Source organism: Artibeus jamaicensis, unplaced genomic scaffold (genome assembly GCF_021234435.1).
Source record: "Artibeus jamaicensis isolate MK-2021 breed Jamaican fruit bat unplaced genomic scaffold, CSHL_Jam_final contig_65, whole genome shotgun sequence".
Classification (NCBI taxonomy): Eukaryota; Metazoa; Chordata; class Mammalia; order Chiroptera; family Phyllostomidae; genus Artibeus; species Artibeus jamaicensis.
In genome coordinates, this window is record NW_026521913.1 from 1,293,116 (window position 1) to 1,318,488 (window position 25,373).

At 38.9% G+C, this 25,373-nt stretch overlaps 2 protein-coding genes across 5 annotated transcripts in view; both read left to right on the top strand.

Moving 5' to 3' along the window:
- Positions 1 to 8,051: 8,051 nt before the first annotated feature.
- On the top strand, positions 8,052 to 11,648 carry LOC119038518 (protein PET117 homolog, mitochondrial). The gene is made up of 2 exons (XM_037131048.2): positions 8,052 to 8,233; positions 11,480 to 11,648. The coding sequence occupies exons 1-2, from the start codon at positions 8,138 to 8,140 to the stop codon at positions 11,636 to 11,638; spliced, it is 255 nt and encodes an 84-aa protein (XP_036986943.2). The 5' UTR covers positions 8,052 to 8,137; the 3' UTR covers positions 11,639 to 11,648.
- Positions 11,649 to 11,933: 285 nt separating this feature from the next.
- Positions 11,934 to 25,373, top strand: part of KAT14 (lysine acetyltransferase 14) — a 55,541-nt gene continuing 42,101 nt past the window's right edge. For 2 of the 4 annotated variants that reach the window (XM_037131045.2, XM_053670933.1), the window contains exons 1-4: positions 11,934 to 12,199; positions 14,612 to 14,730; positions 17,992 to 18,113; positions 24,329 to 24,510. In XM_037131045.2, coding sequence (XP_036986940.1) covers positions 11,941 to 12,199; positions 14,612 to 14,730; positions 17,992 to 18,113; positions 24,329 to 24,510 — 682 coding nt within the window. In that variant the 5' untranslated portion in view covers positions 11,934 to 11,940. Of the gene's footprint in view, positions 12,200 to 14,611; positions 14,731 to 16,322; positions 16,490 to 17,991; positions 18,114 to 24,328; positions 24,511 to 25,373 lie in introns of those variants that run through there. The other 2 variants (XM_037131046.2, XM_053670934.1) reach the window with 2 other exon arrangements.

The window sequence follows — 25,373 nt, forward strand, 5'->3', positions numbered from 1 at the left end:
TTCATCGCCTTATGCTTCTGGGCTCACCTGGTATGGTTCTTCCCATCATCTATTCCACTTTAAATCTAGCAATGTGTTCCTGTTAATACCTCCCACTAGAGTACTGATGATTAATGTTCTCTAAGACAGAAGTGACTTCGAAACCAGCTTTCCCATAATAACTGTGAGGGCCTGGCCCTGATTCAAGCCTACATAACACAAGCCAAATTACACACTCCATGGTGAAGGCATTTTTCAAGTTCCACCCTTGTATGAGTGAAGGTGAACAACATTATGTGACCATGTTGATCAAACACAGGGGGATGAGGGTACTCCCCTCTATTTCTTGGTTGTTCTCCAAGTCTTCTTTTTGATCTTTCCTCTTACTTAGAAGTTGCTGAAGGGGTGGGGAGGGAGGGAGTACATAGGGTAGAATGCTATTCTAAAGAGTTTAGAGTTTTATCTTATAGAAATGGGGAGCCACGGAGAAGTTTTTAAGAAAGTTGACTTCATATTTTTGACTTAGAGAGCAAATTCAATCTGATGGCAGTGGTTATTTCTCCCAGGGATTTTACATAAGAAGAATTATTATGCGAGCAATCAATTTCAAAAGGACTTCAACATTTGAAAACAACTCAGTGAGGGTAGGATTTCCTGAAGGTCCTCAGACCTCCAGCACACCTGAGTTTGAGTGGATTTGTTTCTAAGGCTTCCTGTTTTAATGTCACCACTAGTTCCTTCTCCACCTCCTATCAGACCTGACAGTGAGGAGACAGGAGCTGTAAATGTAGCACCACTGACCTTTTCAGGAGAGCAGTGGTCACTCCAGTCACATGTGGGTCAGTTCAAAGCTGAGAGGGATGGGAGCTGATGTGATCTCAGAATACCAAGAGACTAGAATAGGATAAATTAGTAATTGAAATAGGTAAATTAGTCATGCTTCCTAATCTTTGTCCCATCCTGATAAACATTAAAAAGGGTATTTGTATAGCTCACTGGAATGGACTTGAGGGAACTTGGATACTTTTAAATGGATTTTGTGGATAATAATTATTCACATTTCCTGTATATAACATTCTCACAAAAATATGAACAAAAAATCCATGATACTATATTTTATGAAAAGAAAAATAAAAAAGTATTATGGCAAGTTTAAATATTGAATTTATATAAAATTTTCTGAAAGCAAGTCTGTAATTTTTTAAAATGAAAAACTAGACACAGGGAAAGGAAATAATAATGCACTTTATAAACACTGTATTGCAAAGTGGAAAATACAAGTCTTAAATAAAACTATTTAAATTGGCAGTATAGAAAAAGAAAAACTAAAGCTATTTCTTTAACTTTTAATATCAAGTTTTATGTTTAAAATGTGTGTACATAATTTCTGATCAAGATATTTTAAATGGTAACCTCTTCAATTCTTGATAGTCATCATGGGAAACAAAACTTTCTTGGTGTTAGTTTTTAATTATGAACTAAAACATTTTTTTCAGTTCCTAATTTTGCATATGATTTTGCAAAGAAGTTGGTTATACACATAGATATGAGCACAAAATATGTGTACCACTTAATTAATTTTTACACACACCTAGTACCAAGAACCAGGCCAAGCAACAGAATGATACAAGCATCCAAAAGTCCCATTGCTTTCTCCCAGTAAATGTTCTTTGGCCTTTTCCAACAAGGTGACCACCATGTTGACCTCTGTAAGTGGAATTTATACAGATATACTTGTATATGTTTTTTGCTACTTATATGTAGGCTGTTCTGTTGGGCCTGTATCTAGGGGTGAAGTTACTGGTTAATAAGGTTTGAAACCAGTTCAGTGTCAGCAAATATAGCTAAAGTAGTTCCAGTAACACTCCCACCAAGAGTACAGAGCGTTCCAGCTGTTCCATGTCTTTGCAAATACATGCTATTGTCAGTTAAAGCCATTGTTTTTTTAAAACAATGATTCATAAATTTACAGCAGTCAGAAATTAAATTGAAAGAATCTAACAGTTCTTTTCTTCTATTAACAATGGTAATGTTGATAATTTTTTCTGACAATGGGACTGTATTGAATCTGAAAGAACTCAATCACACACCAAGTATCTGGAAACAACAAAACTCTAATCCACCAGCTTGGGCAAGCACCTAGGGAGGTGAGAGTGCTCATGCTGGGATGTCACCAAAAGGCCCAACTGCTGCAAACAAACAGACATCTCCTAAATATGTGAAGACAAGGATTCAGGGCCACTGCCCCCAGTAGTAGTGACAGGAGCCCTCTCCCTGTGCCACCCACCCCCCCTGCCCCTCCATAGTGAGTCTTATGTCTCACAAGGCTTATGGGCTGGGACACTGACATGCTACTAATTAATCATCTCAACCAGCAAGCCAATTAGGTAGTAGACATATCATTGTCTCCATAGTACAGAAAAGAAAACTGAGGCCTCCCAAGCCTAAGGGATTGTCCCCTGAGTGAATATACAAATCCTGCTTTCCACCTCTTTGTTGCAGCAAAGCTTGGCTCCCAGAGGCCAAAGTCTGGCCTCTTCTGAGGGAGGACTGCAGGGCTCTCCTAATCGAAGGGAGGAATGGAAGATCCTAAAGCAGAATTGCAAAGGGCCACAGGAATGGGCATGTCTCTCAGAAGTCCATTCAAGGGATCAACCTGTGGGGCAAATGCTGTTACCTTAGAACATGGAGAGTCCTTGTCCACTTTTCTGTCCTCTTTTGTTTATCTTTCTCTCCCTTCTCATCTGTGTATCTCCTCATATTGCCCTCTCTCTCCTCCCATGTGTATATTTAGAATTTTCCAATTCTAAATATACACGTTCTCCTATTTTCCAATTCTAAATATACATGTTCTCCTTGTATCTAGTGACTGAAGATATATGTTTTCTGTTTCAATTTTTTCAACCGGGCAAATTTAATCTTTTATGTCTTCTGAAAACAAAACTAAAAGCCAATCAGGTTGCTCTATAACTTTGGCCTCCAGCCATGTTACCTATCTTTATGTGCCTCAGTTTCCTCACCTGGAAAACAGGAGTAATAATAGCATGTATTTTATAGTGTTACTGTGAAGATGAAATGAGTTTTTATATATAAACAGCTTTGTTTTTCACATTCTTTTAATAGCTTTATTAAAATAATGATATACCATAAGATTTACCCTTTTAAAGTTTTACAAATCAGCTGTTTTGTGTACGCACCACCATGATCTAATTCTAGAACATTTTTATCTCCACAAAATGAAACCCATTAGCAGTCTGTATCTTTCAACACTCCCAGCCCCTGGCAACAAGTGTTCAATCAATACATTCTATCTCTATGACATTGCCTATTCTGGACATTTTATGTAAATAGAATCATACAATACTTGGTCTTTTGTGACTAGTTTTTAAAAAGATTTTATTTATTTTTTTAGAGAGAGGAGAAGGGAGGGAGAAAGAGGGAGAGAAACCTTGATGTGTGAGGAAAACATCAATTGGCCACCTCTCACACCTGTCCAACAGGGGACCTGGCCTGTAACCCAGGCATCTCCTCTGATTGGGAAGCAAACCAGCAACACTTCAGTTTGCAGGCCAGCACTTAACCCACTGAGCCACACCAGCCAGGGCATGAGTATGCTTTTTTTTAAATTTAGCATAATGTTTTCAAGATATCAAGATTCTTCTATGTTGTAGCATGTACCAGAACTTTGTTTCTTTTTTTCCTGAGTATGTGTGTATATACGTAAATAATTTTTCTTCTTAGTGCTTTAAAAAATATCTAAAATCTCTTTTGTTTCCAGCTTTATCAAGGCATAATTTACAAACAAAAATGTACATATTTAAGGTGTATAATGTGATCATTTCATATACTTATATGTTGTGAAATGATTACTATAATCAAGCTAATCATACACATCCATCACTTCACATAATTTTTGTATGAGGTGAGAACACTTCAGATTTACTGTCTTAGCAAATCTCAAGTATACACATAGTATTAACTACAGTCATTATGGTGTATGTTAGATCTCCAGACTTATTCATCTTATAACTGAAATAGTCAACAGGTATATGAAAAGGTATTCAGTATTACTGATCATCAGGGAAATGCAAATTACAACCACAATGAGCTGTTATTGCCCACCTGTCAAAATGGCTATTATCAAAAAGATAAGAGGTAACAAGTGTTGGTGAGGATGTGGAGAAAAGGGAACCCTCGTGCTCTGTAAATTGGTGCACTGTAAATATAATCGGTACATCCAAGGTGGAAAATAGTATGGTGGTTTCTCAAAAAATTAAAAATAGAACTACTTTATGATTGAGCAATCCTTGGGTATATGTTCAAAGGAAATGGAACTGGGATCTCAAAAAGGTAGCTGCATTCTCCTGTTTATGGCTGCATTATTCAGAATATCCAAGATGTAGACATAACCTAAGTGTTCATTGACAGATGAATGTATAAAGAAGCTATGGTATATATACACAATGAAATATTATTCAGTCATAAAAAGAATGAAATCCTCTTATTTGCAACAACATGGATAAACCTAGAGAATGTTATTCTAAGAGAAATGAGCCAGGCACAGAAAGACAAGTGCTTTTTATATTTTCATATGTGGAATCTAAAAAGTTTATCTCACAGAAGCACTGTGGAATGGTGGTTGCCAGGGGCTGAGGGGTGGCTGGAAATGGGGAAATGCTACCTGAAGGATAAACAGCTCTCAAATATGTGCCTGAATTGTGCTGTTTGCTAATATTATGAAGTAATTTTGTTTTTGCCCTCCCTGTGGATGGGTGGGCCTCAATTTTAAGTCTTAGCTCTTGTAATAGAAACTCTATCTGTACGTATTACTGTGATTATTTCAGAAGCACCTTTCACCTAGAGTCTCCAACAGTTAGGGAGGAATTTTCCATTTAATTAACATTAGGGATCTTTTACCACTGAGAGGAAGAGAGTGAGAAATTTAAGACCACCCAGCACCTGGTTGCTGGAAGAGAGTTGGTGGAAGATTCAGACAAAGCACTGGGTCTTGAATCTTCTGTGTCAAGCAATACTGACCCTAGAGCAGTAGATCTAGACCCACACTTAACTTTGGGGGAATAGTCTACTGCTGTCTTAGCTGTGGCTGCTATAACAACAATAACAACAACAACAACAAAACTGTAGAGTGGGTGGATTAAACAACAGAAATTTATTTCTCATAGCTTTGGAGCCTGGGATATCTAAGATTAAGTTGCTGGCATGTTACTGAACAGAAATTGGGGTTCTGCTGCTTGCCACCACCCATGGACAAATGCTGGAGGCAAAGGTTTGGGAGAAAAGGAAAGAGATCTTTTATTCAAAAGCTGCACAGTCTGGGAGGATGGCAGCCTCCTTCTTCAAAGCCCTTCCCCAACAGAGCACCCAGAGGAAAACCCAGCCACCCCCTGCCAGACCAGTCCAAGGCTGTGCCTGGAGTTCCTTCTCCCATTCAAAATACTGTTCTGGAATTGCAAATGCAGCAGCATGATCATCCAAGCAGTTTGGCCTCTTTCCTCATCACTACAGGGCCTCGGGTTCCCTTCTTTTCAGACCCACTATGGTCCACATGTCTTCTGGGACCAGCCGATTTAAAACTGGTTCAGCCCACTTCAGGCCACATAGTGGGTTCCAGAGGAAGAGAGTGCGTTTCTCCCTTCCTTTGGTTTAAATCTCCCAGCCCAAGCTTCTCTGCACTCTGGGAGGGTTCAGCTTCCCTAGCCTATCTGTCCTTTTCTCAGGCTAGACTGACAGGACAGCATCTCCCCTTGTTATCATATTGACCTATATGGTACACCTGCAGCTGCTCCCTGGTCCCACCCACATCCAGGAAGGGAAAGAGAATGGAGGGCTTTTCCCTCTGTCAATAACTCTTGCTAGCCTCCATCCACATGCTTAGCTGCAGGACTTCAGGGAGTGTTTGCTTGGTTACCAGGGCAGTAAAGCTGCCCCTGCCTCAGTGCAGGCTCCCTCCCATGCTGCCTCTCTGCTCCAGCCTGTCAAGCCACTGGTATTAGGCATGGTCAGGTTTTAGTGAGGGTCCTCTTCTTCATTTGCTGATGGCCACCTTCTTGCTGTGTCCTCACATGGTAGAGAGAGCAAGCTCTAGTCTCTTTTTCTTACTAAGACACTAATCCTGTCATCAGGGAATCTACCCGCATAGCCTCATCTAAACCTAATTATCTACTAAAGGCTCTACCTCTTAACACCATTCCATCTGCCGTTGGAGGTTACCATTTCAACATAAGAATGTGGAGGGAGAGGGAGACACAAACATGCCGTCTATACATTGCTACTTGTAAACTTTTTTTTTTTATTGTGACTCTCTGATATGCCAGTCTGTCTTCTTCTCAGGAAATGAGCTGCTTGAGGGATGGCATGGGGGCAGGGGTACCTTGAATCCATTTCTCCTAGTGCATTCAGTCAAAGTTTCTTGGGGAAAAAAGGCCAATCAGCAAGTCTGGACTTGTTGTATTCATTAGCAGAAACTTTTCAAGTTGTCTCAGAAAACTGCTTTTGTTTAAACATACTGGGCACACTTAAAAATATACTTAGACTAGACAGATATTATTTTAATGAATAAAAAAGTGGGTTTCAGCATTTGATCGCATGCATTCTCTCACAACCCAGTAATTTAAGACAATAATAACACAATACATCTTGCCTAGCTTTATAAATATTTCAATGGATTATCCATTTTTTAATATGACACTGTTACCATGTAAAGGATCACTCAAAAGTAGAATAACAAAATATTCCAAGAAGACAAGTTGAAAAAAATAGTGATCATAGAATGAAAGACCACCTAACTCTCTGGGCCACAGTCTAGGGACATGTTGAAGGTTCACTGCCTTAGATGGAAAAAATATGTGGAGAAGACCACAATTAAAAGTGGCATAATATAATTTTTATTCCTTACAGAAATATGCAAATACACCCCAAATTAAATTGCTTCTAACTTCAAGGTCTGTTATGGCAGAAACCCCATTTTCCAGTTCAATGACACATTCCTCAGGTTGAGAAACATATTACAGACAAAATGACATTTGATAAGGGTATTTGAAAATTTTCTATTATTTAAAGTTTCATTATACTACATTTCCTAAGAGCAGTATCGCTTCATGCCATTTATGCTTGCATAACATAGGCTGGAATAGCAAAGCACTACAAAGATGAACGTGGAAGAAGCCCTTAGGGTGAGGCTGAGACCAAGCCCAAATTAATATCATCCAAAGTTGTTTCCACAGGAAGAAGTTTGTTCTCTGTGAATTCTAGTGAAAAAAGAATAATTTATCGAGATTATCTCTTTATTAGAAAGCGAAACATCTTTCTATGCCTTGGCCCATAGTCCCTAAAGCTACAATATCTTCGAAGCACTCCATTCCCATCATTTATGTTCCTAGTGATGTGGGCTCATGAACACAGTCTTAAAAATGGCGGGAACTGAGCCTCTAAGGGTGTAAAAGTGATCTCTTAAGGATTACATGGGCAAGGGGGTGACCAGTGCTTTTCATATCAGGAGGCAAGGCAGTGTCTCTGCCCAGTTAGCATGCTCTTTAGCAAGAAGGCTTTTCGATTTTAAGAAAAATCAGACTGATTAAGAAAATCAGCAAGTCGAAAGCAGGTGACTGTGTCTACGACATTTAACTAGCAAAACTCATCTCCTGGTGGCACGTCCCCCCTCAAAGGGACAATGAAGGGTGAGTTTGGTGAAGCTGGTGTTGAGCAACAGCACCTGAGTCAGCGACGCACCTCAGTAGGATTCCTCCCTCCACCCAAGCCCGACGGTCTCTGCCGCTGCTGGTGGTAGGGTGATAAAATTCAGTGGCTCAGGCCTGGAACCCCTCCACCCCACCCCCAGCTTTGGGCCCCGGCTCTTCTTTAGAATTTGAATTGGGAGTGTTTCAACCCAGCCGTCCGCAGGTTAGAGGGACATCCCTCCTTCCCCCAGGCTTCGACCAAAGTTGCACTTCCCAAGGAGCCGGGTCGCCGCTCGGCTCTTGATTGCTAGTGCCTGGCGGCGGCGGGCAGCAGTCAAAGTGACTGGAGCTCTGCGTTCTACTTGTTGGTTCTGACTCACACCGTCAGTGACGCACGCTGGCCTGTGGCAGTTAGGGCACCACGAGGGTGGTCGAGGGTCGCAGAGTTGGCCGGCGTGGGGATGTCGAGGAGCTCGAAGCTGGTGCTGGGCCTCTCGGTGGTGCTGACAGTGGCCACTGTGGCCGGCGTGCATCTGAAGCAGCGGCAGGACCTGCAGGTGGGTGTCACGTGACGGCCTCTTCCGGGGCCGGTGCGGTGGCGGCCCTGGGCTCACCGCGTGGTTTCCAGCTAGTCCTGGTATTTCCTTCTCTCCTTTTTTCTGCTGCAACCCGGCACCCTCACGTTTTGGCGACTGCGGTCAGCCGGTTCGGTCCTGGATGCGTCAGCCCCCAGGCCGCGTGCGTCCTCGAGACCAAGGCCACCCTGACCAGGCCGGCTCCTGGGAGCCCAGCCCTCGGCGCTGAATTTGCATGGCTCCCTGAAACGCGTGCCAGTGGGGTGGCCAGCTATCCCGTTACGGGACAGCCGTTCAAGTCACAGCCACCCAGTCCTGTTACGACCTTCCAGAATGTTAGTGAGATCGCAGAAAAGTGGAGTAGGAGAAGGGATTTCCTTGGGGTACATTCAGCGGGATACCAGCCTTTCCACCTCCAGGCCCAAGGTTGGGTCCTACTGCGTTTAAATACTAATAAGACTTTATCTTGTAAAAAAAAAAAAAAAAAAAAAGCACCGCGCACTTTCCTTCATGCCTATGGCCAAGGTAATTTGGTGAGATGCCTGTACATTGTTTTTTTACTGCGGGGGGTGGGGGGGGTGGAATTTTGCTATGAAAACTAGATTCTGGGAACGTTAGCGATACCAGCCTCCAAATTATCTTTAAAAATACTCATTTCTATAAAGAAGACTTAATAATCAGTGGACTGACCGTCCGTTTAGAGTTTCTCGGCCCATATTTTCTTTCTTATTAAGGTTAGCAAACATTTAATGACTGTTCCCTGTGTGCCCGGCACCATACCAGGCACTTTTGGGGATCAAAGATAAGAAATCATACTATTCTTGAGACTGATTCAAAACTGTGCTGAACGTTGAGTGTGAGAACGGGAACTAGGTCGTTGGTGAACTGTTACAGAATACCTTGGTGCAGTTTTTGGTTGAGCTTAGTTTGCCTAAGGTGGAAGTAATCAGTTACCAAAAAAGCCTTTGCTATTGCTGCGTGCTCCCTATACAGATGTGAAGCAGATGAGGTCTTGGTCCTCCGTGTTCATAGTCCAAGGAAATCAGAAGAGAGGAAGCCTGTAAAGATACATGAATTCTCCGGAGGGAGGAAAGGGATGATTAATGATGAAAGGGTGTGGAAGAGACTAGAGATTTGGGTTTCTAAGAGGGTAGCTTTTGTAACAGAGGTAGAAATATGGTTATGTGAGATATTGTTCTGTGGTCAGTGAACAGGGAATATCAGAGAGTGTCAGGTAGTGTTGGGTTATTAGAGTTTAGTTCTGAAACCTGGCTACACCCCCGATGGTCCTGCGAAGTTTTTACAGTGTAGCTGAGGCTGAGCACTACTCCAGTCCTGTTAAATCAGAATTTCTTGGTGATGGGGATCCTGCTTATGTTTTAAAAGCGACCCAGGGGATTCTCAGCCAGGGTTGAGAATCACTGTGTTGGAGGGTGGAAGAAAGGAAGATTAAGATTTTTGGAAGTTAGAAATGAAGAAAAAATTGACCAGAATAACCTGTGTTTATCTTATATTCAGTTATTCATTGTGGGCTTACTTTCTAGCAGTGGGAAAGAATTGGCCAAATGATTGATGGGTGGGTATGTAGGAGGATTCAAGGGAAGCAAGACATAATGACTGTTGTTTCTTCACAGTCTACTATGTACCACACACTGCACTAAGAACTTTATATACATCATCTTTAATTCTCACAGGAACCCAGAAAAACAAGTAATACATGAGGAGCCAGAGTTCTAGGTGTTAGAATTGGAATAGTGAAGAGATCTTAGTCGGTGGTAGGGTAGTAAAGTGCACATCACAGGAAAGATGTTGGAGGCAGTTCAGCATAAACAGTGAAACTTGGAGGAAGATAGCAAATGATGTATGGAAATAAGATCCTAAGTATATGCTAAAGTCTCTGAAAAGGCAGGGTATGATGCTCTCAGGCAGGTGTGGAGTGATGCCAGTAGAAGGTGTGGGCTTTAGGGGGTGGAGTGGGTGTGTGGGTATGTAGTGGTATGAGGAGCACTGGTTAGGAAGAATTGGGGAGGGTGGAGTGGAATGAGTACCTCCACTTCTGTCTTTGGAGGTCTTGCCAAGGGTTCAGGGGTCAAGAAAATTAGTTTTCAGTTAAGTTATTAGTTTTTTGACTCTTTATTCCCCCATAACATAGAGTGAAATTCTAGGGCTGGAGGAGGTCCAGCAGGTAGATACTCGTTGAGTCTTTCAAATAGACAAAATAATAATTACAAAAATATTCAGACCCCGGGACCTATCTCCATTAATTCTGCCTTGCAAAGCTGCTGTTAAAAACCTATTAGAGCATTTAGTGACTTGTAATGATAACATGTTGGTCATGACTGGATTGATGGTTTAAAAAGTCTCCTCTTAAGTGCTAGGTCCATGTTCTGGAATGTTCTACCTTTCTTTAGTGCTTAACAAGGTAACTACATTGATGGATCTTTATTTTTCCCTTTGTTAGTAGCATTTTTTCCTTCTCTCTCTGTTTTGTAATTGACTAATACTATTGTATAATTTAAATTTTTTCTCATATATCATAAGATAGGTTTTTTACTTTCTTACAGCACCTTACAGCTTGCTTGTTCATATTTTAGTAGTCTCTTTTTCATTGGTATTTATTATTCAACTAGAATAAAAAGTAGTTCAAGCCCTGGCTGGTGTAGCTCAGTGGATTGAGCGCGGGCCTGCAAACCAAAAGACTGTGGTTCGATTCCCAGTCAGGGCACATGCCTGGGTTGCAGGCCAGTTCCCAGTGGGGGATGCATGCGAGGAAACCATACATTGTATTTCTCTCCCTCTCTCCTTCCCTTCCCCTCTAAAGATAAAAAAATAAAATATTTTTTTTAAAAAAAGGTTCAGAGAATTACTGTAGTAATTCTTACCAATTTTTTAAGTGTCATATATCAAACTTTTGAAATTCAACACAGTACCAGTTTTCTCTTTTTAAATTGTTATTTTCAATTAAACGTTCTATACTGAATATTCAGGAATTTCGTAAAATACTTAAGTAGTCATTTAAGCACACTGAAGCACATTTAAGCACACATGATAGCACACTACCAGATTAATTTGATGGTTCCTTTATTACATTTTACATTTATGCAGAAGTTAAAATAGAGTCTGAAAGTTTTAAGTGTATTTTGGTAATGCTGTTATTTGGATTTGAATGGCACAAGGATGGAACCACCTGTTCAAGGTGTTACTGAAATCTGTTTCTTACATTTTTAGAGGCTTCGTGACGGAGTGATCAGAGACATTGAGAGACAAAATCGGAAAAAAGAAAACATTCGCCTTTTGGGAGAACAGATTATTTTGACTGAGCAACTTGAAGCAGAGAGAGAGAAGACATTGTTGGCAAAGGATGTCAAAAAGCATGACTTGAAATGAATGTGAAATATTGGTGGGATAAGTAGTGTTGAGTGTGTGTGTGTGAGTGTTGATGGAGAATAGCTTAGTGAGATCTTCCTCCTTTTTTTTTTTGGTCACTGTTCTTTTGAACTCAGTCAAGTACAAGGACAATGGATTGCATAATCTAAATTATTGCTTTAGAAGTTCATTACATCTGAGTACAGAAGTGGGTGCTCTTCTGAAGAGTTTCTGTTTGTAATCCTGATAAAAGTCCCTTGAAGTGTGGTGTCCAGAGCTTAGGATTGTTATAAAAAGCACTTCTGACTTGTGAGAGAAAAAGGATGGATAGTAACATTCACCTGAGTAGTTTGATAAGTCGCCATGATGATGAAGCCACAAGAACATCTACCTCAGAAGGACTGGAGGAGGGTGAAGTAGAGGGGGAGACTCTGCTGATTGTTGAATCAGAGGACCAGGCATCAGTGGACTTGTCTCATGATCATAGTGGGGATTCCCTCAACAGTGATGAAGGAGATGTATCCTGGATGGAGGAGCAGCTGTCCTACTTCTGTGACAAATGCCAAAAATGGATACCAGCCAGTAAGAAACTTCTTGATTCCTTTGATTTGTTGGTTTCTATGTGATTTGTTTTTCTAACCTATGAAAGAAACATGAATGTAAAATAGACCCAAATAAAAAGATAATTATTATATTTATATTTAGTTTATTAACTATATTTATATAAAACACATTTATTCTAACAAAAATCACTGTCAACATCTATCAGGTTGTAAAATGTTCTTGATGGTAATTCAATAAAATTAGAAAATTGTAAATTCTGTGTTACTTAAAGAATTAGCCAAATTTTTCCAACAAGGCTGTATTAAGAATTTGAAGCCAAATTCTAGGCCTAGTGTAGAATTAAAGTTCAAGTTCATAACAATTACTCTTAATATTTACCTTAATGGAAAACTGCTATTGTATGCTGACGTAAGGCTAGAATTAGCAGAGTAAAAGTGTTTTGTCCTTTTTTTCTAGGACTATTCTTGTTTTCTACTTGTTGGCCTCTTTGATGCACTGGCAAGAGATATATACACACATGCTTCCCTGATACTTTAATTTTTCAACTCAATCTTTTCAACTGCTAGCTTCCTAGTTCTTAAGGAAGAGTATACTTTACCAGTCATCATGACTCTTTACAAAAAAAAAGATTTTTCTATTAGGTGGAGACCAGTAAAGATATATGTACTAGAGGAATTCTTTGTGTAATGGAATTCGTAACCAGGTCAGAGAAAAAAATGTTTTATATTTGTAATTGTGAAGTAGGGCATTTTCTAGTGTGTAGAAATGTTTTTGTTAAAGACTCATCTATTTAGGTAATAGTTACTGCTAATACATAACTTTTCATAGAAGACAAACCTAGAATTTATTACATCTTAGGTGGTTTTTACTCGTGAGCTCTTTCTGCTTATTAGTTCAGGGTCCTGCCTAAAGATCTCAGTAGCTTTCCCCTTGTTTTCACAGGATACGTTTTCAACTGCACTCTATGATTGTGCCCTTGCTACTTTCTTTAGCCTCTCTCTTTAGATTTTTCTTATCCTCACATATAAAGAGAACTTTGTTAGGGGGAGCTTTTATTGGGTTGGCCAAAAAGTTCGTTTAGTTTTTTTCTGTAAGATGGTTCTAGTTGTGCTTAGATGTCTTTATCTTCATTTGAAACAATTTTCTTTGATTGTATTGTGAAAATCAGCTGTCATATCAGTGTGCTTTAAAAAAATTAAAATTGGTGAAAATTTGTGTAGCCATTTTAATACTGAAGATGGAAGAAAATAAGCAACATTTTTGACTTGTTACGCTTTATTATTTTAAGAAAGGTAAGAATACGACTGAAATGAAAAATAAAAGATTTGTGCAGTGTATGAAGGATGTATCAAAAGTGGTTTGTGAAGTTTCTTGGTACTGTTGACATTTTGACCAAACAGTTTGCTGTGGAGCTGTCTTATGCATTGAAACATGTTTAGCAGCACACCTGGCCTCAACGCACTAGAAACCAGTAGTGGGAGATAACTGACATGCTCAAAATAATCCAAATCAATAAAGTTATTGGTGAAAATGAAAAAATGTGTCTTTTATTTTATGGAAAAAACTAAATGGACTTTTTGGCCAACCCAATCACTCTCTACAAACAAATCTTTTTTATCCTTAGGACTTAGCAAATTTAAATTTCCTTTCTGGAATATGCATCACTATAGCCTCCAGTCCCCACATACACAAGCATCTCTCTTCCCCTGGCCAATTCTAATTATCCTGAAGAGCTCACTTTTTCTAGCTCTCCTATCTTTTCAGTATGGGTCATGCACCCCTTTTATGTGCCCTCACATTGCCCTTAGCACCACAGTGATTTTCATGTCTTAATAATTGAATATGTGCCACCTGGGGAACTTTAAAAAATGCAGACCCAGGCCCCACTTAAGAGATTGATTCATTTCATGTGGGGTAGGCCAATGCATATTAAAAACCAAAAACCTTCCCTAGGTGATTCTGATGTTTGGTGAGGATGGAGAACTACTGTACTGTTGTGATTTCCCATTTCTTCATGTTTCTCTTACAGAATTTATAAGCTACTGAGAACAGTTACTATCTATACCTGCCTTGGGCATAGTAGTCCTAGTGCCTGATACTTAGTGGGTGTTCAGATATTGTTTGAATATGTAAAGAGACCTGTAAGAGTCAGGAATGTTAATAGCTGGAAAATCCAGTGAGCAACAAGTGAGCTTTGCCTAGTATCTTTCTCGTAAAAGTAAGGGAACTAGTGATCTTAAGTGGGCACATGCTTGGTTTTGGAAAAAATAAAAATCTACTCCCTCCCCTGCCTTCTACTGTGGATTGGCTGGGGCGGGGGGGGGGGGAGGAAAAGAAAAACAGCATAGAAAACTTGGAAAATCTGGTTGATAAAAATTAAACATTTGGGTTACCACAGCTCTATGATACACGTTTTTGTTTTTCTCCTAGGTCAGCTAAGGGAACAGCTCAGTTACCTTAAGGGTGATAATTTTTTTAGGTTTACTTGTTCGGATTGCTCAGAAGATGGCAAAGAGCAGTATGAAAGGCTGAAGCTAACGTGGCAGCAAGTGAGTACAAGGCTCTTCCTGTGTTACTCGTGAGGTTGGTCCCCCAAGGAATTTATTGGAATATATGGAGAAAGGAACTTATATGAGCTTTTGAGCTGTTTCGAGGATCACTTTTTATTTACCCATGAAAGTTATATACTGAATGTGTGGAGAAAGTTCTTGGTACTCAGTGCTAACTTAGTGAATTGGGTTTGAGGTTCTTAAAAACACACGATTTCATTTTTAAGATTTTATTTATTTTTAGAGAGGTGGAAGGGAGGGAGAAAGAGGAAGAGAAACACCTGTGTGAGAAACACATTTGGTTCACCCATATGTGCCCTGACCAGGGACTGAACCTGTAACCCAGGCATGTGCCCTGACTAGGAATCCAACGAGCAACCTTTCCTTTGCAGGACAATGGCCAACCAACTGAGTCACACTGGTCAGGGCACAATTTCATTTTTATGTAGTACCAAACTCTGACTTTAATTGTAAATGAAGCTCACATTTTTCCGGCAGCCTTTTTTTGAAAAATGATACCTTTTTTAAAAATAGAAGGATGGCCTATTGGAAATAGATTAGGAAGACATAAGGTGGCTAATTATAGAAACCAACACAGTCCAGCTTTTCTGCATTTGAACTCAAACATGTTTAAATATTTTTTGCCTGATGAATACTTATGTCCACTTTTAGTCATCTTGAGTACCAATACCATAATCCAGCTTAGCCTGATTGATATATAGCCTTATCGTATAGCCTGAATGATAGCTTTTTTCCATCTTTGGTTGTATTAATTTTTTTTGTTCTGTTTTTATATTAATATGTCTATACTAAGCATAATGTGTATATATACAGTGTTTAGTTCTAAAAAGAAACACATTATACATATTCAGTTTTATGTGTGTCGATTCAACAAATGTTGAGTACCTGGAATGAACCAGGCCTGGAGGCTACTGTGATGAACTGCACAGCTAAGACCCCTGCCCCATGCAGTGACATTCTAGATATTTATTTTAGATTGTAAGTAGACAAATAAGTTAGTTACCCATTGCACTTTTTTTGCTATGAAGGAAATAAAACAGGGCAATGAGAAAAGATTGTAAATTATACCATCTAAGCCACTTCAGGTGTTCCTTACAAGTTGTTTTTGCTTTAGCAGCCTTAGATTTATCTTAATTATCAGCTTTATTAGGACATCTCCTAATGAAATCTGTCAGCCATGAATGGAGGGAGTCTTTTTGACTTGTCTGAAAATATATGAGTAGCAAATGAAGTTTGTGTTTAGGATACAGTCTCGTGAATGTTGTAATTCCAATATTTTTCTCTAAGAGCACATGTGATCTGCTCTAGGCAGGGTCAGTTTAATGTTAGATTATTCTGATGTGTGCACCTGTAGGCAGCTTTGCACTTGGCTTGCAAGTAGCTTCTCAAAAGCTATAAAATAAAAGCAAATATATGTATTTTGTTCTTTTCAGGAATATGAGTATTCTGTGACAGTTCTTTTTAAAAGAAAAACTAGTTTTTGATTGTATTGCTCAGAATATGATATTGTCTTAATTTGCACATTTATTTAGACTAATAACACTTAAAAATGATTTCTTTTACTTCCAAAGGCACATTGGTGGTGGATAATACTGGTGTGATGAAATGATAACTTCATCAAGTGCATCTGGTTCTTGGCAAGCTATTGACCAGTGTTTCTCGTTGCATCTTAAAAACTCAGTTTCTCATCAAAGAGCTGACAGAGACTCAGTTTGTCTTGAATAGATTTCATTGGAATGTGGGTTTTCTGGTTTTTAAAAAATCTTAAACTTTGTATATGTTGTTTTATCAAAGTAATAAATGAAAATGCTTGCTTGTATTACTAAATACCAACAGTAAAAAGGTCTAGTCTCCTGACTAAAAGGCCTCTTTCTTCCATGCCCTCCTTTTATTTTCTGTCCTCTTCTTTGGTGACTTGTGAACAACAGTTTGAAATGCAGGAGAAACTTTATCTTATGTTTGGGAAGGACAGTGTAGTTTTTACATTTTTTAAAAATCTTTCTGTTGTTCTTTATTTCCCCTTCCAGATTTTTTTTATTTTTATTTAATTATTTTTCAAGTACATTTTTTTGTTTTTACATTCCTGTCCTGGACAGTCATTCTTACTTTACAGGTAAAGAAGGATACCATGATTATTTTTCAAGATACTTGTGCCTGCTGTGTCTGTGCCAACCCTGAGCTAAGCCCTGGGGATACACTGTTTTACAAGGCGGGCTTGTTACTGATGAGTGTGTCTAATCATGTGAGAGCAGAAAAATAAACTGGGATGCATTCTTTTAGATTATGAATTCCAGGAGAGGAGAAAAACCATGTCCTTTATATATTGAGCTTGTAGTTTTCCTCAGTAAGTATTGTGATAATAGGTAAAGTTATTTCATGTACATGTGAATTTTTAACTTTAAAGTAATGAAATGTTTCAAATATAAAAAATAGATTGGAAATTAATTAACAGAAACTTATGTATGTGCCACTGAGATTAACAGTGAATTATGTTTCTGAGGTACTGTAGCAGCAAGTGGGCAGAAGTTCACTTCATTCTTTCCTTAAAGTACTTCTTGAAAAATAACTTTTAAAAATTATAATAATAAGCCCTGCCTGGTATGGCTCAGTGGATTGAGCACTGGCCTGCGAAACAAATAAAAATTGTGGTAATATATACATACCATAAAAGTTTACAATTTTAAGCATACAGTTCAGTGGAATAAAGTGTATTCACATTGTTCAGCAACATCACCACCATCCATTTCCAGAACTTTCTTATCTTCCCAAACTGAAATTTCATATCCGTTAAACAGTAACTCCCCATGAACAATAACTGCTCAAAGGAAGATTCTTGTTGGTTGATGTAGACCTGATGCAAAAATAAGTGAAAGAATTTGAAAAATCTGTTCATGGGGTTAATTATTTGTTAGGCTGTCCAAAAGTTTTGTAAGTTTAAGGATGGAGGAAATTGAAACTCAGTGAAAGCATCAGGATTGCCTTGAGTCATAGACATTCTCATGGGACTGTTGGGAGTTAAAGCTGTGGTCCCAGGTATTGGGGGGATGAATTAAACTTTACAGCTTCAGGATCCTCCTTATGGAAATAAATTCTATACTAAGAATATTCCAATATTATCTTTCCTTTCCCCCCTCCTTTCTCCAGCATTACTACCTAGAATATAAAACATATTTCCCCCCCCCATAGATTAACACCCTTAATCTTGCCTCTCTCCCACTCATTGTTTACTTTGTGTTTCAGGTTGTCATGTTGGCAATGTACAACTTGTCTCTGGAAGGAAGTGGACGTCAAGGTTATTTCAGGTGGAAAGAGGATATCTGCGCTTTTATTGAGAAACATTGGACTTTTTTACTAGGGAATAGGTAATGTGATTTTTAAAAAGTCTTTTACTCGAACAAAGATGTGAAGAACAAAGAATGTAAGATTTGAGACAGCCTAATACAGCCCCCTACAGTAGCAGGTTTCAACTTTTTTCATCTTATAGCACACATAAACTAATTCTAAATTCTGCAGCACACACAAAAATATGTTTTTTGCTCACCTGACCAAAAACATAAGTATAATTTTGATTTATTCATATAGGATGGCTATTGTTGTGTTGCTGTTGTTATTTATGTGTTTTTATTTGACAATCCAAGGGAAAAGAGGTCAGTACCCCTGACTAAATAGTCAGGTACTATGTGTTTTAAAAATTCTTGTGGCACACCAGTTAAAAATTGTTGCTCTGGAGAATTAGAATACATGTTTGCTTGTAGCAGTTACAGAGAATTTTGTAAGTCAGAAAATGTCCTTATGGACAATCAGAAGAAGAAAAATAATGGCAATTATTGACTGTACCCATTAATATTGCTCTTCATTAATAGAGGCTTGTTAGTATTTGTTTTATTAACTGGAAAGGAGAAACAGTTTTATATGGTGTTACAGTGCTTAGCAAAGTCTAGGTACATTAATAAACATATGGCTTATTCATTCTTCTTTTTGTAATAATTCTTTTAATTTGCTGCTGAGTGTACTCTTCCGTGGTGGCTATTTTGGCTCATCAGACTTAGGGATGCCAGTGCACAGACATTGAGACCATGTGTTTTAACTGAATGTTTGTGTGGACCTAAGAAGATCTTTATTGCTATTTAGGGATTAGTGAGTTTGCAACTGCATCTGTGAATTCTGTTTGAGGTTCTGATTGTTAACTGCCATCTGAAGTCCTGTGTGAAATTCATAAATCTTGCATATTGGGTCAGCGTAGATGAGATAAAGGCTCTGATCACATCACGTCAGAGCTGTCAGTTTGTGCCTGTCCTCACTCTGAACTCACTGCAGCCTCTATTTCCTCCAGTGCTGAAAAGTCACAGTTCTGCTGATATTGCTGGGAATTCAGGGAAGACATTTATGAGGAAGGATGACCTTCTGGAGGCTTGCTCTGAGTTAAAAATAGTATACACTCAATACACTTTTACAAAAGGAGTTATTTTTGTTCTGGAGTATTTTAGTGGTACTAAGAAAAGAATTGACAGTATAACTGGTTCTTTTTCTCAAAGAAAGGAAATCTGTTGTCTTAGTTTAATGATTTTGCACTATTTGTGGAACTCAATAGATCCCATTTATAAGGGACAAGAAAGGAAAAAAATGGATAAAATTAGATCTTAGAATGTTTTCATAATCTCTTATTGCTATTTTGTTAATGGATTGTTTTCTGGAAGAAATTGAATTTAAATTGCCTATTTTTAAGGATGTTGCCTTTATTTTAACAGAAGTTTTTTGGTTTCATTTGTTCATTTCTACAGCCTGTTCTTTTTAAATATGTCTGAAAGGCATTAGTTACTTTCCAGCTGCTGTATAGTGTAACCACTAGACTAGTGGTTTTGGCCATAATAATGCATCACTTGAACTATTATTTACTTATTTAAATCAAGTCACTTAAAATACATTTATTTTATGAAGAAACTTCACACCACCTTGGGAAGTGAAAAACTCCTATCATTTGTCATAAATAGAATGAAACTAGAAAAATAAATGCACTAGAAATAAAATGCCATTAAGTTGTAGTGAAGCCCATGGCCTGTAGAGGCGATCTGAGACCCTCTTTCTTCATCCAAAGGGAAGACTACATCTGTTAGAATTTCAAACAACCAAGTTACTCCTTGATCTAACCAGAGGAGTGAAAGACACTTAAAATTTACTCTATGATTTTTTGTCACTCATTTTCTGACCAGTGCTAACCTTTATTTTGGAACTCTGCTTTAAACATCAGTGACTGGGAGGTCATCTGAAACTGCTTCTTAATGGAGTCACCACAGGCTCTAATGTCTCTGAATGAACATACACAGAGTCAATCACTACACCCCAGAGAACCAGGCTGCAAAGAACATTTGCAGTCAGACTTTTTTGATAGCTAATAAAGATTTGAATTTTGCTATTCATAGAACATATTTTAAATTCTTAACAATAATAACCATTTCTTATTTGCTATAAAAGCTAGGAGGAGAATAGCATACTATGTGATGAAGTTCTAAATTTGGATACATTTTCTTTCAGATATTTACAGGTTTTGATTTTGTGCCTTTAATTTTTTTTTTTACTTTTTAATTATGTTTTATTGATTATGCTATAACAGTTATCTTGATTTATCTCCCCTTGCACCCTTCTACCAAGCGGCCCTTGCTCCATCAGGCAATCCCCCCACCATTGTTCATGTCCATGGGTCATGTGGATAATTCCTTTGACTACTCCATTTCCTGTACTGTACTTCACATCCCCATGGCTATTCTGTAACTACCTATTTGTACTTCTTAATTTCCTCACTTCTTCACCCATTCTCTTCCTTGTTCCTGTCATCTGGCAACCTCGAGGTAACTTCTTTTCTCTTGCTTTTAAGAGTCTCTCTTTATCTTTAACCTTTGGCCTTTTAAGAATGATGTGTCTTGGAGTGGACCTCTTTACATTCATCATAATTGGGTCTTTGCACTTCTTGGACTTGCATGTCTATTTCCTTCACCAAATTAAGGAGGTTTTCTTCCACTATTTTTTTCAGAAAGATTTCCAATTTCTTACTCTTTCTCTTCTGGCGTAGCTATGAGCCAAATGTTGGACCAGAGGCTGTTTCACACTATCCTCATTTTTTTGTATTCTTTTTTATTCTTGTTGTTCCAATAGTTGTTTTTTGCCTCCTTATGTTCCAAATCATTGATTTGATTCTTGGCTTCGTTGTACTGTTGTTTCCCTGTAAATTGTTCTTTATTTCAGTTAGTGTATCATTTGTTTCTGACTGGGGTTTTTTATGCTGCTGAGGTCCTCACTAAGTTCCTTGAGCATCCTTAAAAACAGTGTTTTGAACTCTTCATCTAGCAGATTGCTTATCTACATTTTGTTTAGTTCTTTTTCTGGGGTTTTGATCTGTTTTTTTCATTTGGGCCATGTTTTCTTATTTCTTTGTCTTGGCAGCCTCCCTGTGTGTGTTTCTATGTATTAGGTAGAGCTGCTTTGACTCCATGTTTTGGTAGTGTGGCGTAATGGATAGGTATCCTGTAGGGTCCAGTGGCACAGCCTCTCCTATCATCCAGGCTGGGTACTCGAAGTGTGCCCTTTGTGTGGGCTGAGTACACCCTCCTTTTGTATTGGCAGATCAATGGGAGGAATTTACCCAGGCCAGTCAGCTGTAAAGCCTGGCTATGACCACAGACCACCAACCTCTGCCCTCTGTGGAGGGTCAGATGTGCAGGGACAGGGTGGTGGTGATCTGACATGGTCTGTAGCTGTCCACTGGGTGTGTTGGTCCTGGGATTTCACAGGTGGTGTAGCCTAAGATCAAACTCTACCTGTGTTTTATCCAGGGCACCCTGCCTGAACTATAAAGCAATCTGAGATGGCTTCTACTTGGGCTGGGCTTGGAGATTCCCAGGTGTAGCCAAGCTGTGGCTCTAATCTGACTGCTACTAGGGCTCACTGAAGCCAGCTGTTGCTTGTTTGATAGGATTTGGGAGCCAAGACCAGCCATTCTTACAGAAAAGTAGTTTGTGTGGGCCGTAAATTGAGTTGGGTAGAGCCTCTATGGATCTCCAAGGTGGGTCACACAGTGTTAGCCAGGTTGATGGAATCTCAGATATGGCACCAGCTTACCAGCTTTGTGGAGGTAGGACTCAGCAAAGGGACAATGACTTCTGCTCACCCCGATGCCAGAGACTTCAGTCTCTCCCTGTGTAACACTGGTGCCCTTCAAGCTGGCACCCTGGTGCTAGAGTTCAGAGGAAGTGAGTCTGAGTATGTAAATCTGTGTGTGGTTTCCCCCAGATGAACTGCTCTGGGATCCGGTTGCCTCCTCCACCTGCTGGTTTTCGCAGCCAGAAGTTGTGGGGACTTACCTTCCTGGCACTGGAATCCTAGGCTGGGGCGACTGGTGTGTGTCTGGGACTCCTTACTCCTGAGATATCCCTTCAGAATTTTTATCTGTGTGGGTGTGGGGCTAGCCCGTTCCACTTCTGTGCCCCTCCTAACAGTTTGGATGGTTGTGGTTTCTTCATTCCTGTAGTTGTCAGACTTCCATGCAACTCAATTTCTGACATTCCTAAGTGATGGTTCTTCTATACTTGAATCGTGATTTTGATGTGGCTATGCAAAGAGGTGAATCATGCCTCCCTGTGTCACTGTCTTGATGGAAGCTGCCTTTAATTTTTATTAGTTTAAGTGTGTACAGGATTATTTGGGGATGATCTAAATAACTATGTACCTCTTGTAGAAATAAATTTAAATATGTACAGAAGCTTTATTAATTACCACAGTTTAATTGCCATTGTGTGTGTGAATATTTAATTTGCTTGTACAATTTCAGCCTTGAATTCTTCCAGAAGGCATATCTCTGATTAGTGAAGAACAGTTTAAATAGCTTATCCTTTATTTATTTTAAGGTGCACAATATTTTAAATTTTGATTTCTCTGACAGCTGAAAATATCTTACAAGTGATGATATGTCAAAGTTTGATAGTTTTCTTAAATATAAAATGATATATTTTAAAATTAGTGGGTCTTATATTTGATGAAATATGAAATAACACATTCATAGTATTTACAATTCAAAAAATTATGTGAAGATTATAGGGAGATGGCAGAGTAGCAAGCACCAGAAATTTGTCTCCCTACCTAGACAGTAATTACAATTGGAGAATCTGTCTGATGTAACTCCAAAAATAGGGTTTTTGGATTCCGTTGAAGGCTTGCAACTTCCAGGGGAAGGTTTGGATAGTAAATTGCTTTCAATTTCGATCAGTTTGAACTTTTAGCACTCACTGTAGCTTCTGCCTATCTCACATACTTCAGCTGTGGCAGGCAACAATATGCATGTCCGCAGAGCAGCTTGCACACGGCTTATGGGAGCCAGGGTAGAGAAAAAGGACCCTGTCCTCCAAATATTGTGATCTGTGCTCAGATCACTGCTGTTCCTGAAAACAGAGGTGCAAAGAGGTGGGTGGCCATTGTTTCACCTCCCCTGGAGTTGCAGGCCACTTCCTCTCTGGCTGAACCAACTTTAAGGGATTTAATAGGCTGATTCCACCCCTCCCTGCTTCATTTGTCTCTTTGTTTCCCTTTTGGAGCCAAACATTCAAGACTAAGACATTCAAAAACAACTACACATACAGGGAAAATTAGAAGGTCACTATACATGCTCAGGGGAAGGCACGAGCTCAGAAATGACCTGAGAAGATCTTAAGTTTATACAATTCATGCTGATCTTTGGCACAGTGGACAGCCTACATCAATCAAAAAACTAAAACCAAACTTTGGGAAAGGAAGATAATCTAATTTCCAGAGTTACTATGTTATTAAATTCACATGTCCTACTTTAAATTAAAAAAATTAAAAGGAATACAATGAAACAATAAAGTATGGTCCATTCAAAGGAAAAAAATAATCCAACAGATACTTTCTTAAAATAAAAAAGTTGAGAAAATGATGTAAGAACAAAACAAATATCAGCAAAGAGGTAGGAAATCTAAAAAGAAGTCAGAAAGAGATTCTGGAGCTGCAAAGTACAGTAACTGGAGTAAAATATTCACTGGAGAGATTCAAAGGTAGATTTGAACAGGCAAAAGGTAGAGTCAATGAACTTGAGGATAGGACAATGGGAAGTATTAATTCTGAGGAACAGAAAGAAAAAAGATCAAGGAGAAGCGACCAGAACCTAAGGGACCTATGAGATACCACCAACTGGACTAATAGTGATTGTGTGAGAAAGCAAGTGAAATGACTTTCCCTGTGGTCACACTGTTTGGGTGAGAGCATGAAGTATTTACCAGGGCGATTGATTCTCCTGCTTGCTTTTTGAGAGCTGTGTTTAATTCACATATAAAAGCAAGTTCTATGGTCCTAATTTTAAAGATGAAGAAACTGAGTCAGCTAGAAGGTTGTAGAACCAGTATTTGCCAAGGCAGACAGACTTCAGAGGCTCTGTCTTGACTTATGTTCCTTCAAAGATTGCAGGTTTTGTAGCATATCATAGTCTAGGCTTTGTAGAGTACACATACAGTATATTTTTTATATAATGATTGAATTAAAATACCAGTAATTTTTATATTCTTGGATTGTCTAGGAAAAAGACTTCAACCTGGTGGAGCACAGTAGCAGGTTGCCTCAGTGTGGGAAGTCCTATGTATTTCCGTTCAGGTGCTCAGGAATTTGGAGAACCAGGATGGTGGAAACTTGTTCACAACAAGCCCCCAACAATGAAACCTGAAGGAGAGAAGTTGTCTGCCTCTACCTTGAAAGTGAAAGGTACTGTTGTGAGCACAGTATAGAAGGTGCTAACCAGACCAAAATCAAGCAAGTGTGAGCTTAGGAAACAATTTCATTTTTACCAGATAACTCATCTGCCTCCTGAGTGACACTGCTTGGCAATTTACTGTGAGACTTTTTTTTTGGTATACCATAAATAATAATTATATTAAAATACTTGATAATTTCAATCAAGTTACCAGTTTGTAAAATTTCTTTCGATGTCTGAAAGGTGCTCTATTTTAATCAGATTTTATTTTAAACTTCTCTCTTTTAAATTGTTTAAATACAGTTGACCCCATTTTATACCTCCCTCCCTCCGTCCACCCCAGCTGTCACTACCTCCCATCCCCCATCTCACCGTCCTTTGGTTTTGTCCAAGTGTCCTTATACATGTTCCTTGACAACCCTACCTGCTTTTCCCCTCTTTATCCTCTCCCACCTTCCCTCTGGTTACAGTTAGTTTGTTTTTATTTCAGTGTCTCTGGTTGTATTTTGCTTGCTTGTTTTGTTGATTAGCTTCCACTTACAGGTGAGAACATATGATATTTATTTGTCTTTCACCGCCTGGCTTATTACACTTATAATGCTCTCCAGATCCATCCATGCTATCACAAAGTATAGGAGTGCCTTCTTTCTTTCTGCTGTATGATATTCATCGTGTAAATGTACCATAGTTTGATCCACTCATTTACTGATGGGCACTGAGGTTGCTTGTAACACTGGGCTATTATAAATTGTGCTGCTATGAACATTGGGGTGCATAGATTCTTTTAAATTGGTATTTCAAGATTCTTAGTGTATAATCCCAGCAGTGGAATTTCCAGGTCAAAAGGCAGTTCCACTTTTAGTTTTTTGAGGAA

What these genes read in the sequence shown, in the direction of transcription:
- LOC119038518 (XM_037131048.2), top strand. Translation starts at nt 8,138, where the DNA reads ATGTCGAGGAGCTCGAAGCTGGTGCTGGGCCTCTCGGTGGTGCTGACA. An exon ending in AGCAGCGGCAGGACCTGCAG is followed by an intron (nt 8,234 to 11,479) that starts GTGGGTGTCACG and finishes TTACATTTTTAG; the next exon opens with AGGCTTCGTGACGGAGTGAT.